This window comes from Ammospiza nelsoni, chromosome 13 (assembly GCF_027579445.1).
Source record: "Ammospiza nelsoni isolate bAmmNel1 chromosome 13, bAmmNel1.pri, whole genome shotgun sequence".
In the NCBI taxonomy this organism is placed as follows: domain Eukaryota; kingdom Metazoa; phylum Chordata; class Aves; order Passeriformes; family Passerellidae; genus Ammospiza; species Ammospiza nelsoni.
In genome coordinates this window covers 14,185,888-14,202,149 of record NC_080645.1, presented here as the reverse complement: position 1 = coordinate 14,202,149, position 16,262 = coordinate 14,185,888, and the positions used below count along the sequence as shown (strand labels likewise).

The 16,262-nt window shown below is 43.4% G+C and overlaps 1 protein-coding gene across 4 annotated transcripts in view; it reads right to left on the bottom strand.

Moving 5' to 3' along the window:
- Positions 1 to 4,650: 4,650 nt before the first annotated feature.
- Positions 4,651 to 16,262, bottom strand: part of NUP93 (nucleoporin 93) — a 78,390-nt gene continuing 66,778 nt past the window's right edge. For all 4 annotated transcript variants that reach the window (XM_059481356.1, XM_059481358.1, XM_059481359.1 and 1 more), the window contains 10 exons: positions 15,827 to 16,018; positions 15,473 to 15,599; positions 15,290 to 15,362; positions 14,917 to 14,961; positions 13,488 to 13,604; positions 12,745 to 12,863; positions 10,743 to 10,860; positions 10,288 to 10,371; positions 9,451 to 9,579; positions 4,651 to 4,885 (listed from right to left, as the gene is read on the bottom strand). In XM_059481356.1, coding sequence (XP_059337339.1) covers positions 4,775 to 4,885; positions 9,451 to 9,579; positions 10,288 to 10,371; positions 10,743 to 10,860; positions 12,745 to 12,863; positions 13,488 to 13,604; positions 14,917 to 14,961; positions 15,290 to 15,362; positions 15,473 to 15,599; positions 15,827 to 16,018 — 1,115 coding nt within the window. In that variant the 3' untranslated portion in view covers positions 4,651 to 4,774. The remainder of the gene's footprint in view (positions 4,886 to 9,450; positions 9,580 to 10,287; positions 10,372 to 10,742; positions 10,861 to 12,744; positions 12,864 to 13,487; positions 13,605 to 14,916; positions 14,962 to 15,289; positions 15,363 to 15,472; positions 15,600 to 15,826; positions 16,019 to 16,262) is intronic.

Genomic DNA, 16,262 nt, shown 5'->3' with positions numbered 1-16,262 from the left:
CCAGCTTCCTCTCACAACAGATGCACCAGCAGACTCACACCCAGCAGAAGTGGCTTTATTTTAGAACCTCACCGTTTCATCAAAACCGCCGATTTGCCCAAAGCAGCACAAATCAGTCTCTTAGTGGGGGGCCTGTTAAACACAGCACAGTCAGAGATGCTCAGGAAGGCACAGGAGGGCTCCGGAGGCGGGCGAGGAGCGAAGCGAGTGGTATGATGCAACCCTGGTGTGGTGAAATAGCCGGATTGCAGGAAGCGCTTGCCGTCGGCCTGATTCACAACACCAGCTGCAGCAACAATACCGGGGCAGCGGCGGCGCTGGGAGCTGCGGCAGGGAGGGAGCTCCGAGCCTCTCCCCAGCCCCTCCACTCACACGGAACAGCTGCCAAGTTGTTTCTGCAGGGCTTCCCCTCACTTCCAGCCGATCCCCCAGTTTGTTCTGGGTATTAAATGCATCAAATGAACCCAAAATCGAGTTAAGCCGAGCATGGTGCAGTGCATTACACAGCTTCTTTTAAAGTGTTATATTCCAAAAGGCTTCAATTAAGCTTTAATTGACCTGTTTCCATCCCTGTGGAAGAGAGAACCTATCCTGAGTGACACAGGACACACCAATGATGCAGGGGCTCAGCACTGCAAACCCACCGTGCAGAGCAGACAACTTCTGAGCACCACAGCAAAGGAAGCCTGTGAAAAGAAGAGAGATGGTGATTCAGCCAGCTGCCAGTAACCTCTCCCAGTGGGAACACATAGGTCATCTCCCATCTCTTCCAGACACCATTTCTATCTTTCCAACTTCAAACCCAGAGAGAAAGAGGACAAAAATGCTGGCACAGGGACATGAACAGAGGCAGTATTTGAGTGCTGTCCCACCCCAGGGATGCAGAACTGGAATTAACAATATCCTCTCACTTCTTCCAGGCTGCAAGGAAAACATTTTGCTTCTTTGATAGGCTGGGGTGACAAGGGTTAGGAGAGTAACAAAACCAAAAGAAGTGCATTGAAATAACTTTTTCTGAGCACAATTCCTTCAGCTCCTGCAAGGAACAAGGTCCAAGCAATGTCTTAGACAAATGCAGAAGTAGGAAATGGTGGTGAACAGAGAAGTCACCTCATTTAGCAGGTCTACTCCAGCCAGGGGGTCTGGAAAACATAATGAAAAATCAGATTGAGATGCAAAATCTGCATTCAGCAGGGAAATCCAAGAAAAGGCAGAGGAGTAGGAATGTAACCCATAGGCAAGTACCCTGACTATGGCCAGCATATTCTGGGGTAATGGTGAAAATACTTAAAAGGATTCATTTTGTTGTCTGGACTAGAAAAACCTCACAAGGACAGCTGAGAATACAGGACCCACTGATACCAGCTTTCTTAGTGTTTAAGAGGCCATCAAGGCACATTTCAGCAGTGCCAGTTCCCACAGGGGCTGACTGTCTTCCCTTAGCTCAGCATAGTTTTTACCAGATTAATCCTTGGCAGAACTTTTAACTATTTTTTTTCCTACTGGGCTGGTAACATAGAACAGAAGTTTACAGCAAGTATTTCTAGATCTCCCTGCAACTCCCCTGCAAAACCAGAGCACCTCACTCAGCCCTTGGTCCTTGGAGGAGGTGCAGCTTTAGGAGCTGCTGTGCTGGAATTGCAGCATGTGTGGATGTTTCAGAACCACAGAGACACACAAACTGTGGAACACAGACCTGGAGACTGCCTGCCTCTGCTGCACCCACACCAGAACAAGATTGTTACATGCTCTCACAGCAAACACCTTTTCACTTTTCCCTCTAATCTCCTGTAGCAACACAAGCTTCAGCTTGTGTATTTGACTCAAACCAATGAGTCACCCTTGGGATGCATCTCATCTACCTGGAGGATCTTTAGTGCCAGGGATTAGTCCCAAGGTAGGAAAAAGCAGATGGAATTATCCTAAGCTTAATTTGTGCTTGCTTTGTGTATAAAGAGCAGAGCTCCACTGACATAGAGAAGATTTGTCAGTTTTTACTCAGAATGAATTCAGCTCAGATGAACATTGCTGGCTCTGCTGCACACCGTGCACTACTCCCTGTTGTAAAGGGAGTGCATGGTGACACCACAGACTATACCAAACAAAAGGCATTAATTTAGTGACACCCCAAAAAACCCTTCCAGCACATAAGCTATTCAGAAAAGGCTAAGCTTGTAAATTAGCAAAGTCAGAGTGATGGTGCAAAACCTGAAGGAGCAGAAGCTGATTGTTCTCTCCAGCAGAATAAACATGATGTGGAGGGAAAACAGGGACATCTGGAAAACTATGGGGGTGCCTTATTCAGCAAAGCACAGGATGTGCATCAGCATCTACCTCAAAGCCCTTGGAGTCATGCAGAGGAGTCAGGTTTGCCAGAGCCAGGCTCAGGCACTGAGCTGGAACCTGCCACTCTGGGGAATGTGGGAAGATGGATGGGATGTAACATTCACCACCTAAGAAGAAATCACAGGGCAATCAACAAGTAATAAATTAACTCCAAATATCTGTGGCTCTTTCTGTTATACCCACAGTCTCTTATCTTGATGGAAATGGAGCCTTACCTTTTCAGGCTTAGTCTTGGGACTTGGACTCCCTGGGGTTTATTTCCCATCCGTCCATCACAGAAGGATCATCTTGAATTTTGAAAGATGAAATAATTCAGTCTCTGGTTAGCTTAAGAAGCGGCCAAAGGCTGGAATCACAACCACTGGGCACAAAGAGAGGAAACTATGTACAGACATCAACTTTCCCAACACCCAAGAAGGCTGAGAAGCACCAGAAAGCACCTGCTATAGCCTCCTTGAAGGGCACATGGAGAAAGGGTACTGTACTGCTTACAGAAGGTCCCCAGGTTCAACACTGGACATCAGAACATGCCAGGGAGGCAGCATGAGAGCTCTCCTGAGCAGGGGATGGGCAAGAGGCAGGAGAACAAGGTCCTGAAATGGCAGCACTAAGAGCTGAGCCCCAAAGGACTTCTGTTCCTGCATGAATGGCAGATCAGGGAGAGGGAATTACAGTGGGGAAGGTGGCCCTCACCCTTCCCAGAGTCCAGCAAACATTGTCCCTCTCTTGCTCAGGTCAGTGGTTGCCTGAGGACAGGTGCAGACCTGCCAGACTCTGTATGGGAGGTGATTTCATGCTGGGAGTAACTCAGGGACAGGGGCTGAGCACCAGCAAGGAAAACACAGGAGCAGAGTCATCCTGCAGGACTGCACCTGGGGCAGCCCTGGCCCCACCACCACTGTCCACAAACAGCAGGGAAGGTGCCTGCTCTCCAGGGAATGGGATCAGTTCTTACCTGAGATATGCCAAGAAGCATTTCTACACAAATACACCAGAAATGTTAACAGGCAATACAGCTTTCCACACTCACCTGCTGACATGTTTGTTAGGCAATTCCAGCCCACTCCCACCCCCAAATAACTCCTTGGTAACTCACCAACTCCCCTTTACCTGCAGGGTGTTGTCCAGGTCTCCCTCAGCCTTCAGTTGGGACAGTCCTGGCCATGCTAGAGGAGCTGTACACAATCCCTAGCTCTATCCTCTGAGAGCCCAGCAGCTGGTTTGCTAATGCTGAGAGACATGGACTGGGGTGACTGGCAAGCCCGCTGCTTCCTGTCCAAAAGGTGGACAAAACTTATGCTACAACATTTCTGGTGAAAAAATAATGAGGAAAATTGTCATCATGTCAGCCAGAAATTCCTCCATCCCAGTAAACAAAGACATTGCAAAATGGAGATGAATTCTCTCCCATGACAGCAATTACCATACAAAGGCTGAAATCAGCCTCTGCATTTTGCTGCCTGGTCTGCATTCCAAATGCCTCATGTTCTCATACCCCAGTAACACAAGAGGGTGAGACAGCAGCAGGGGAGCAGCAAGAGTAACCACCAACATTGCTCCCATTTTTTTTCAAAGATAGGCAGTTACATTAAAACTAAAAACTTCTACTGTAACATGCTCCTTGGGCTTTCACTCTCATTTAATTGTAGCTCAAAACGCTTAAAGGTAACCATTTTTAAAGCCCTTTGCTTTTGTAGGGCTCACATTTCCTGCTAAAGCAACAGTAATATCCACCCACACCCAGCACAGCCTCACCTGGGCCTCTCTGGTTCAGCTTCCTCACTTCTGGTGAACTCCACAGGGGCCCACTTGGAATGCAACTGACTACAATTCATGTGTTGCTCACAAAAAACACTCCTACCAAAATATACCTGTTTCCAACCCAGCTGTTCCTGCAGAAGCTTCAGGAGAGCTGCAGGGCTGTGAGCCCCTGGCTCAGCACAGGGGGTCTGTGCAGCACACAGAGCAGCAGCACATGTGCCACACGAGACAATGGGACAGACTGATGGCAGTGTGTCACAGGGGGGACCGGGGCATCACACACATTTTCAACACTTAACATGCATCCAAAACCCCCTAAAGCTTCTCCGCTCCAAGTACATTTAGCAACAAATCAGAGTTTTCTTCTCCATATCCTCTTCTGCTATAAAATTCCTGTCCCTACTACAGAGCCATGATTTCTTTTTCTGCATAGCCTATTAACTAATTAAGAATAAATTTCTAAATGCAAACCAATTGAAAATAAAATTAATAATAACATAAAACCACAAGAATCGGTGAAAATTAAAATGTCAAAAACAAATATCAAAACCAAAGAAATTTATTTCTGTCAACAAAAATACAGAATACAAAAAATGACACTGGTCCCATGGGCCCTCTGAACGTACTAAAGACAGACACAGGCTGCTGCACCCCAGGCAAGCTGCTGCTAATTCATGAGGATCTCCATTTGCACCAGTCTTGCATTCGTGTCTCCTGATGTTCTGTATGGGATCATCCCAGCAAACATTATCAGTGCCCGAGCCTGAGACTGAAGTTGCTAAAAAAGAGAAAAACAAAGTACAGTTACTTTAGTATTAAAAAAATACAATACTCTTCAAACAAACACATGTAATCTTTTCATCTCAGAGCTGCTCTCTAGAAAAGGAACCTCTGCATTTCAAAGAAAATCCAATTATTCCCTTTGCCAACCATTAAAAGCACGTCAAGTTACCCTTCTGCTTAAAAAATAATCCCATCTTATTTGAAAATACCTAAGAAAAAACATTTTCAGCAATGTGGGGCATTGCTGTACTGCAGCAATCTTGTAATTTCTGCATGAACTGGGCTTTCCCAGGGCAACAGGATTCCTTGCAACCTTGCAAAACATAAAGTTGATCCTGTTGAAATGCAGCATTATTGTTCTCAAAGCAGAAGTACTAGAAATGAATCAGAGATGCCCCACACACCTGGAGATCTCCAGCATCACCCTGCAGCAAACCAATCTCCTCAAAGGCTCTTCCTGCCAACAACACAATGAGAGCAGAGGCACCAAGCCCACTCAGACCTTTGCCCAAAGCAACCAAATCCCTTCTTGCACAGCAGAAGACTACAGAACAGCTGAAGGATTTCAGGAATAATTTGTTTCATTTGTTAAAACTGTTAATGAAGTAAAAGGAAAGTAATTTCAATAACTGGTAGGAGTCAAGAGAATACAGAAACCCCAAATCTTTGTAGAAAACTGTTCAGACTGCTTTGATTGCTAACAGGTGTTTCTTCTTAAATATTAAGCATCTCAGATTTACTGTACTGGAAGATCCAACTGTTCAAATCCTGCTTTCACCTACTGCCTTCAGGGAAAGCAAAAGGTTTTTTGGTTGCTGTTGGTGTGTGGATGGTAAATCTGAAAGCAGGAACTTACAAACTGAGAAGTGACTGAAGCCCATTCCATGGTTGGGCACTGTTATAAACACCAGGGTGATGTTAAACCAGTCTGTAATTCAACAGCCACAGAGAAACTGTGGAGGCGCTGATAATGGAAAAGCTGTGAGAGTTTTCCCTGGACTGACCTAACTGCCAACATCTCCCAGGCCAGTTTCCTTCCCAAGCTGTCAGTCACCACCAGTGGACTGACAACTGGACAAGGTGGCCTGGAAATCACTCATTCTGCTCCTGTCAGTGTCTCCCAGCCTGCTCCCAAATGTGTCACACAGTGAGGCTGTGTAATTGTGTCTGAGCTGCTGCTTTTCAGTGGAGGTCAAAACAGGTGGTAGATGAAAAAAATAAAAGCTTGTCAAGGTGTCTGACTTTAAAGTTAAAGTATTAAGAGGCAAAAACTCTCACCATGACTAAGAAAGGTTGAGGAGGGGTGTGAGTTACTGTTCTCTTTACCTTTACAGGAGCAATGATACCAGAGCTGGTCTATTTTCAAAAATCAAACCAATACTTTGGGAAGAACAAACAGAGGTTTGCAGAGGTTAAGAAGAGTGGCCTGGAGGGCTAGATGTTCTATTGGCTGTAATTACTTAATGAACATTACAGTTACTTGCAAATTTTAAATAAGACCATAGATAATTAAAAAAAAATTAATTCCATTCCATTCATGACCTAATTTTGCCAAGATAATGCCTTTGGGCTGCTGCAGAGAGTTCACCACCCCTGACTGGGGTGAGGAGCCTATGACTTTGCTGTCATGCACTCACAGCATCTGGGTCAGGGCTGTCACCACAGCCACAGTTTCCAGGACTGCAGGCTGGGCTCCCTGCAATCTCTGCCTGAAATCTGACAAAATGGATCAGGCCAAGTGGGACAGGACTTTGTTCCCTTATTCCCAAAACTAATTAATTATATACATAAAAGAAAAAATACCTAAAACAGCTTGGGTGATTTCATTCTGAAATAAACACAATGCAGAAATGCCAGCTCTGACCCCAAACCTGATCTTTTCTAGTCCACCTCCAAAGTGGGACAGGAGATGTTTTGCAGAGAGCATTACTGGGTTCAGGGGGCTCCAGCAGTTCTATTCTCCCTCCATCCTGCCAGGTCCTTGCTGTTCCTGCTGAAGTCCCACCCATGGCAGCAGGATCTTGCTCAGGGTGGGTTTGCAGAGCTGTGCTTGGCACCAGAGGGAGATTCAAGGGCTCTGATTTCCTCTCTGGGGATGCTGCTCCCTGCTATGTAGAATAAGCCTCAGAGTTACAAACAGTGACTATCTTTTCTTCTGATGAACAGAGGGATCTGAATGTGCCTGTTCTGATGGAGCTAAAGAAAAGCCAGGGATTTCAAAGACCTGTTCAAGGAAAGGTAATTTTTCACTTGCATTGTCTACTGGGCAATGTGTTAAAGCTTCTGAAAGGGTCTGATTTCCCCAGATTTGCTTCCCCAGAGAACATGGAAAAGCTGCCCTTCTCCAGGGAAGTTCAGGAGACAAATTCTTGTCATGCACAGCCTGCTGAAGCTCATGTCTGCCATCTCTGTCCAGGTGAATGAGGTTTTGCTGAAGGAACACCTCTCTCCCCACATCTGTAATGTCCTCATTTCTTCACACCACCAAAATTGCCTGAGTTGCCTCCCAACTGAAACAATCTAAATTCCCTGCTCCTGCAGTCTTGGAAGAAATTCTTCAGGGTAAGAAAAAAGGGCAACACATGGAAAGCCATTCTTACCCTACCTTCCATGTGCCCATGCCTGCTATGATTTTTGCACACACAAATCTTCAGGCAGACAGGAGCTACAGAGTGGTAGGTTTTTCTCTTGTTAATCCTCCATTTGCAGATCTATGCTCCCTTTGTGACACTCCTGTCACACAGCTGTTCTCTTATCCCCTCCCTGACACAGAGGCAGTGGACACTTGTCCCCTCTGATGGCAAAGCACAGCTTGTACTGCACACAGTAGCCTGTGTGACTCAGAATCCCTGTGCTCCCTGCATCACTGCCACCCTGCTGCCATGAGATCCCATCACAGGGCCTGGAGCTTGATTAACAAAACTTGAAGCCTGAAAAAAAGACAACTTTCAAGGGTTTTTAGCAGGGTACAACATCAGCTCATCTCAACAACTGTGATAACACAAGAGTGCAGAGCAGGTTTATGAAGTGGTGTCACACTGAGCACATTGTGGACATGATACAGTATCATGGTGGCCTCCTTCCACACAAACCTCTGCCAGTAAAGCTGCTAAACCAAATCAGCCCAGGGTACTCATCCTGAGCTGGCACCTGACAGCACTCCACCCCTATGGAAATGGTAAATCCTTCTACATGAGGCATAAGACTAAAATCACAACATCAAAACAACCAGCTCACTTGGAAAACAAGGAGCTAAGGCATTCTTTGCTCAGTGCCAACCTCCTGAAGACATACAGCAGGTAACAACAGATTGTGTCAGCCTGGGACTTCTTCCCACATGCAGGGTTTAAGGTGTGCACCCTTCTCCAGTGCTGCTGATCTGGAGTACAAGCACCCTTGTGAGGCAGGATTCCACAGCTCCTGTAGGCTGTGCCCCAACACAAAAGCTGTACCACTACCCAAGCCTTTTATTTTTCTATGTAATTTAAAATGCTCCTAAGACTTTTACCAATATTACAATTTACAGATCAAAGGCACTTCAGTAGCTGACTAAAGCCTGGAATAAAGCTGGCTATGGCCCAAGTTGGTTTTTCACTCTCAAAAGGAGTTGATATTTATTTTCTAATCTGTTAAGACAGGATGAATGGTTTGGCCTTGGTTTCAAGTGCCTGCAGTAGCTTTAACTTATTAAGAGTTACAAGACCAAAGATGGCTGGAATTAAGCTGTGAACCCTTCTGCTCAACCCCTCATGTTAGCAGGGGAGTGCTCACAAATCTGGCTGTGCCATTTAAATGTTGCCTGTTCTGCAGCTTGCTGGAGGTGGAGGCTCCCATCAGTGGCTTGGGGAAATGCCTCTGCAGCAGCTGGAGCAGTGAACTGAAACCCACCGTGGTCATGCATTTCAACAGCAGCCAGAGTGCTGCAAGCTGCCCACTCCCTGCAGGGGCAGCAGAGCAATGCTCACCATCACCAAGGGGAGGTGCTCCAGCATCTTGGTGTTTCACCCAGAAACACCTGGAAAATGTTGGCCTGCATCACTACAGAAGCAAGCTGAGGGGAAGAGTCAAGGAAGGCCCTTCTAGCAGAAATGGGCACTTGCTCAAATGACAGGAGTGGCAATCAGGTGCTTAAAAAGCAACAGCTCAGTTGGCAAGGCAGCAACATCAACATCCTAGAGACGCTGCAATGTTCCCATTTGCTTTACTATCGAAGAAGCAAAGCAGACACTTGTTTTCTCTTGATAGGAGATGAAAATTGATGTAATATCTCCATTAGCTCAATGTTATTTAAAGCAGTATCACACACTCAAGAATGGCTTAGGCTAAAAGGGACCTTAAAGATCATCCAGTTCCAACCTTTCCTTACACAAAGCTGAAGGCATCAGAGACCAGCCCTTGAGACTAAGTAACTGGACAAGCTTAGTAAACCAAGACTCTAAGTAACTGAGCAAGCCAAAACCAAGACCATTAGAGATTCCCAGTTACTTGAAGCCCAATCTCTTGAAACCAGCAGAACAGGATATAGGAAAACTTGTAAGACAGTGAGAATTCTATTCTTACCGAGTCTCTGTCTTCCATTACCCGCTGGGGTCTGGCAGGAGTGGATGGGCTTGTGCCTTTCATCCTCTTATACTTGGTGAATAAAATATTCATGGTTGCAAGCAGGACTTCAGATAAATTGTGCTTGATCTACACAAAGAAGGGGGAAAAAAGACACATTGCAACAAAAGGAGGTTGACAGAACCATGAGCCTTACTATACAGATTCCTGTAACAGTCAGAGGTGTGATGGTTACCCCTGCTATGACTGCACCATCCAGCAGAAACTCTACCCAGAGCTTTGAGACACACATGCCCAATGGCTGCACCTTCCTGGTTGATAGCAGCAGGTCAAATAAGACCCAAAGCACTCAAATACACACAACCACTGCCTAAAAAAGAAGTGTCACCCTCCAGTTAAAATAGTTCAAGAGCAGTAGTGGCTTTCCACTATGCTTCATTTGCTAATGCACAAATCTATTAATTCCTGTAATTCAGAGGGAAGGAAACACCCTACAAATGCTTAGTGACCATTAAGAGCACGGAAGAACTAAGCTACCAGCAAGTTAAAAGTTTTCAACATTCTGAATTCTTGAATAAAACTCAGTAAGTTCAGGGAGACTCACATCTGCAGATACTTTCTTCAAAATGGAGACAGGATTTCTGGGTACGGAATTCTAATGCTCAAAAGAGCAGCATTAAGAAGAAAAAGTTGCAAGCCAAGAGTATACTTGTATTAAATCAAAATAATCTCATCCTTCTTCTCTGCTAAAGAATAAGAATGATGAGATGACAAGGTTTTAAGATCCTTTTAACAAAGCCAAAGGCTTTAGGAAGCTGAACCCAAGACATGACTTACCTCATCGCTGAAATTCCGGAAGGCAGCGACTCTCTCCTTGACGCAATCCTGGCTAAGAGGTACAAGCTTCAGGCGCTCAATAATCTTCAAAAAGAAAAGCAGGAATCAGGACAGATAATCAGCATTCTATGTGCCAGATATTAATAAAGTGTGTTCTTGAAGTGTTAATGAAATGCTTCTGTTTCCATTCAAGAGAATTCATTTCATTGTCATTTACTGGTTTATCTCCTCACTTTGTTAAGCAACAGGAATATTTTGCTCAGTCTACAAAATCGCGACAGGAAGATCATCTTGTTTATCAAGCAACAGGGAAGAAACCCCTTTTTAAATTTCTATAACACTGCAGTCCCTCCTAACTCATTAAATTAAATTTTTAAAGTGATGTTATTTGAGACATTCTGGGCTTTCAAGGGCATTAGGAAGGCTACACTTCAAACAGAACTCTTAAAACTTACATCAAAGGCCCTGTCAACGTGACCAGCGTGATATTCATCAAAAAACGTGATTAAGTCTAGCAGAAGGTAGAACGTGGAGTCAATGGATTTCTTTGCACTTATCCCCTGCGCTTTGTACCTGAAAGAAATTGTGTTACAGTTTTATTGTGCAAAATGGCAACCATTTATAACTGTCCCCTTGCAATTCTTGGAAGTGGAGACATCAAACTCAAGGACAGAGGGCATTTAACAAAGGACAGCTTTCATTTTCCTTAACTGGGAGGCAGAATTTTCACAGGTTGTGGCTTTTTAAAAACACTGTTAATCACTTCCAGTTTTGCAAATCCAGCATTTGTTTCCTTTAAAATATTTACATTTCCCACATTCATGGGGAAACAGTGCCAGGCAGCAGAAACCCACAAGGCAAGCTCTGTAGCAGCATGTTTAACACGCTGCGTTACAACAGACAATCCTCCAGCACAACTGCCTGCTTCAGGCAAGAAGTTAAGACTTGAAAGATGGATTAAGAGTTCCTGCACACCCTCAGGAGCTACACTGGCTCTGGGATGAACTGGAGGGCTGCCTGCTCTCACTCCTAACCGCATAAGGGCACAAAGAAGCTGTTTCACCTTTTTGTTGGGTGTCTTCCCTGCTCCAAGAGCATCACAAGAACACACAGGAGGAATGCTGCATCCCTACAGCACTGTCATCAGGACAGTACACATGGAAAAGCCCTTTAAAAAGCCCTGTTAAAGTCTTACATTTAACTGGCAAGAAAATGTGCTACTCAGAACTGCTCTGGCTTTGCAATCACTCAGGTTTGCAGCTGTGAAGTGACACTATTGCACAGCAGTATTTAGTGGTTTCAGACAGATCAAAGAAATGTAGCAAAGCAAAAAAGCCCATTACAGCCTTTGCTGAAGCTTTAACTCCAGCCATAGATTTAATTCTCTTTAATGTCTGCCACCAAATCAGTCTCTCACCAAGTCAATACAGCACCAATTTTCACTTGATCCCAGCCTGCCCAAATGAAGCAAAGGCTGACTAGGAGTGACTGGCAAATGCCACTTGTCAAAAGAAGAAAGGCAAAGGGCTCTGATGGAAATCAATACATTTCTGTATTTGTCTTCCCAATTTCAAAGTGCCAGCAAGTGGGCTTGGTTTATTTTTATTCTCTTTGCAGCTCAATGGTTGATAAAAGCCAGTAAGGTATTTCTCACAGGAATCCACATTTTGCTATAGTAAAACACAGGAATTGTCCCTGGCAGCCACTGTGACAAGATGAATTATTTAAAAAATATCATGGACATATTTTGCAACTACAGCTTTTCAGAATGAGGTTATTCCTCACTTTTAGCTGCTAATGAATCTTGAGCACTGATGTCTCTCAAGCACATACCCTAATTACTACAGAGACATGGCAGGGGACATTCCTTTCAGTTGCTTCCTTTCTTGCTGGACACCACACTGTACTTGGCATTAATATAACAGGCTGTGGAAATGAGGTGCACTGCTTGCATTAGCCACACACATTTCATCTTAAATACTCCCTTTTTAGCCTTCATTAAAGCAACAGTTTTCAGACAGCTACCAAACTATTGTTACAACTCAGAATTACTGGGTTTGTAGATCTCTCTTAATACTATTTCAAACAAGTGAATTGCATGCAACAACTCAGCAACTCAGTTACAATATTTTGCCTTAAAAATAATATAAAACATACAATTCATGTATGTATTGCTCCTTAACAGACTCCATCTCCAGCTGGCAATCCTGATTCACCTACAGATAAAACTTCTTGTCAAATTTACCTGACCTGCCCCTGAAGATTTCTGGTTTCAGTACTGTAAGCCATCATGAGCAGGACAGGGTAAATTCTGACCCCTTCTTTGTCTTTCTAAATATACTGCTGTGGATGCCACAGTGCAGCCTGCAGAAACATGAGGAACTAACAGCCACAGCTCTGACAGTCCCAGGTGATGCTGAGGTGAATCACCCAGCCCTGCCCCTGCCTGAGCCTTACCTCTCAGCAATGGAATGGGCCATGTTCTTCAAACGCTCCTTGTTTGACTGGGGAGTGCTGATCTGGGGAACAACTGGACTGAGCAGCTTGTTCATCAGCTCTAAAACTTTGTCAGGGTTCTGTTGGCATTAAAGTTACACAAATAAAAGGAGCATGATGAAATGTGGTGTCTGAATCTCATTGAAAAAGCAGAAAAGTCTCATGCAGTGGTGCCTACTGCAAGCCCAGAGCCACTTCCCTCCCATAAAGAGTCAAGATCATATTAGCCACAAGCAACATAATGCTGCTCAGTCACAAGAAAAAGCATTTCCCCCCCGTTTTTCTCTAAAACAGTGGTTATGGTTGTATCCACCTCTATTTTCAAAGGAAACAAGAGTACTCAGTATAAAGACCAACAATTTTAGACTTCAGTTCAACATCTATGAAATTGGAAGAGTACACTCCAGGTAAATAACTGCACTAGATTGAATTAAATCATGCATGGGGCACTCTCTTCAAAAGAGCGCATTGATCAGGACCACAGTGTCCTAAATCAGAATCCCTGGAGTGCAATCCATCTGGATGTGCTAACTAAAACATCTCTCCATGCAGCCCATGGCTCTGTTCTTCCAGCAGCAGAAATAAACTGCTTGAATAAGGGCAATTCAATCTCCGAGATGAAATTTAACCTCCTAATCACAGGTAGACTGTTTGGAAGGAAAAAAGGTGAACCAAGTACACAAGGCAGCCCACAAAACATGTACCTTTGCAAGGTCATAGAGTTTTGCAGCTTCTTCAAACAATCCTTTATTTTCTGCTGCAGAAGCCACTTTGTTAATAATGGATTTTGTGTCACTTGTGAACTTGTCTATCACTCCAGGCTAAAGAGGTGAGACAAAAATGAAAAGAGAAAAGAGGAATCAGAAGGCTCAAACATTCCAGAATATTCTGTCAAGGCAATGAATATTTTACATGTTGGCTTATGATTGGAATAGCCTGTACATTTCCATGGGAATGTGCAAAAATGAGACATTAAAAATAGAATGAGCTCTTGCAAGAGGGACACTCTCCTATATGGAGTCAGCACTGAGACATCCTTGGTTTCTAATTCATTCAAAATGACCTAGATAAAATAACTCAGAGTTTGAGCTGTTAATTGCTGATGACACAGAGAAGAAAACACAAAAGACTTCAGCACACAGCATTCCAAGGGCTCCAGGGATGCAGTTTGTTTATACTGGCACGATAGGTTGCCAGTGAAATCTCACACATATAAATGAAAGGGCAGAAGAATTTTAAAACAAATAATAAACATGTAGAATAAAAGAGATGAAAGAGTCAAGAATATCTGGAAATTACTGTAGTTGAGGATACAAAAATGAGACTATATCATCTAGAAGAATTTATCTTAAAGCTAAAATTGTTGCCCTAATCTTAAAATTAAGATGTAAATGATTCTGCAGTCTGCTTTACACAGAAATCTTCCAAAGTTGTCACAGCAAACAGAAAAACTTCATTGATTATCTAAAATTTTCATCATTTGCATGCACTCTCCTGTTTGCAGGTAAAACCTTAAGGTTTCCTTTATCTTCTGACTGTGTAATCTTACATTTCACTATTAGGAAACTGTTTTACACTGGAAGTAAGATCTGTCACATCTAAAAAATGGCTGAACTTTGATCCAGTACTTACTCTCACCTGTATGAAGGTCAGATCAGCTGTGGCTATGCTTGTGGTCTGTTAGCCCTTGCTCCTTTAATTACAAGGATTTTTCAAGGACTGCAATACATTTCTTCTGTGAGATGAATGAGGATGTCATAAACCATTTTCACATGCACACCTCAGTTAACAGAACACTCTCACACACCCACTTAAACTAAACTCCATTTCCTGCTGGGAAGACAAAATTATGACCTCACTAAAGTTACCTGATGCCATTTGCTTCTTCAGTTACTGTCTAGAGGAACATAGTGTGCCCTGCAGTTCCTGACCTGCCTTTTGTTAGGGCAGGTCACAGATTATTCTGTAAAAGGATCTCATATTGGGAGAACTAGAATGTATTCAAACACAGTAATAATTTAGCTAGTGAAAAACAGAAAGAAGCAAAATAGCCTCATGACTACTTTGGAAATCATACATAGGAAATCACACATAGGTGGTACTTTTAATATAAAATATAAATTATGAACTCACCTTCCTACTACCATCCTTTTCCAGCTTTCCAAGAATCATGTCAAACTATATCCATGTAGAGGTAAAGTAAGAAAAAACAGGAAACAAAAATAGAGAGATCAATTAACATATTTCATAACATATTTATTAAGTACAAAGACACAGTCATGGAATGAAAAACAGTGACCAATATAAAAAGTATTTGTAACTAAATAACAGGCAAAAATATATGATTAAATGTCTTGAACATAAGGCCATTGCAAGATCTTCTCTCATCTGGGTCTGCATCAGGCAGAAAGGACAGTCTTAGAGTTGCTTACTCTGACTAATAAAGATTTTAGAGAAGAAGTGAAGTTCAGTTTAACTGAGGAAGGCAAAACGTGGCCAAACTCACCTCTCTGCTTTCAATTACTATTTCACTAACGCAACGCAAGAACATATTCTCTCCTTGGCTGTCCTTCTCGTTCCTATAAAACAGAGAGAGGGAGAAAGGTACTCCTGTTTCTGAGAACTTTCCAGATAAGAATAATGAAACAGTAATAATTAGGAGAATAACTCAAGACATATTGGCTCCTACCTGAGAAAGTAAAAGTACTGCAGAGCTTCCCTTGGATCTGTTGATTCAAACTTACGGGTGTAAAGCATCAAAAGCCGCACAAAATTCAAACGTCTGACACCAGGAGGGTCACCAGCTTCATGGCTTACTGCAATGTCAGAAACAGCACTGTCAGAGAATCTAATGCCAGGAAAATGCTGATCTTCATCTCAAATTAGTCAGAACCATGATCCAGAGCTCTAATGCAACTGAAACAATTAACTGTTATGAAACTGCTCTGATAAATCTTCGATTAATCACATAGACCTGCAGTTTCTAGAGGGTACTCTGAGGGCTAAGAAAATATTCCTTTACTGTAAAGTCAATAGGACTTACATAGCTGTGCACTCTGCCCAGATGCTTTCAGGAGCAATTTTAACTCAAACAGGACCAAAGCAACATGAACAGCGTGACAGCGCAAGCGCTCTGTCCGGAAAAGAAAAGCAATTGCAGCTTCAAACTGTGCTGTCAAGAACAACACTTGGAAATAGAGGAACGGTGGCTGGTTCACTGCAAAATGTGATTCACCTGAAAAAAAAACACAACACATAGCATTTTCACATTATTTTCATGATTTTGCAATCAGAGATGACTGACAGTGGATGCTTCCTGCCACAGTGCATCATTAGTGTTCATTAAGTGCCAGCTGAAATCAACACAGTACACAAAACTGAATTCCTGACCACACATCACTGGCTCACCTACAACTGTACACTGCAGATTTAACATGAAGGACCACAGCATAAAGACATATTCAGAAAGTGAAACAGAA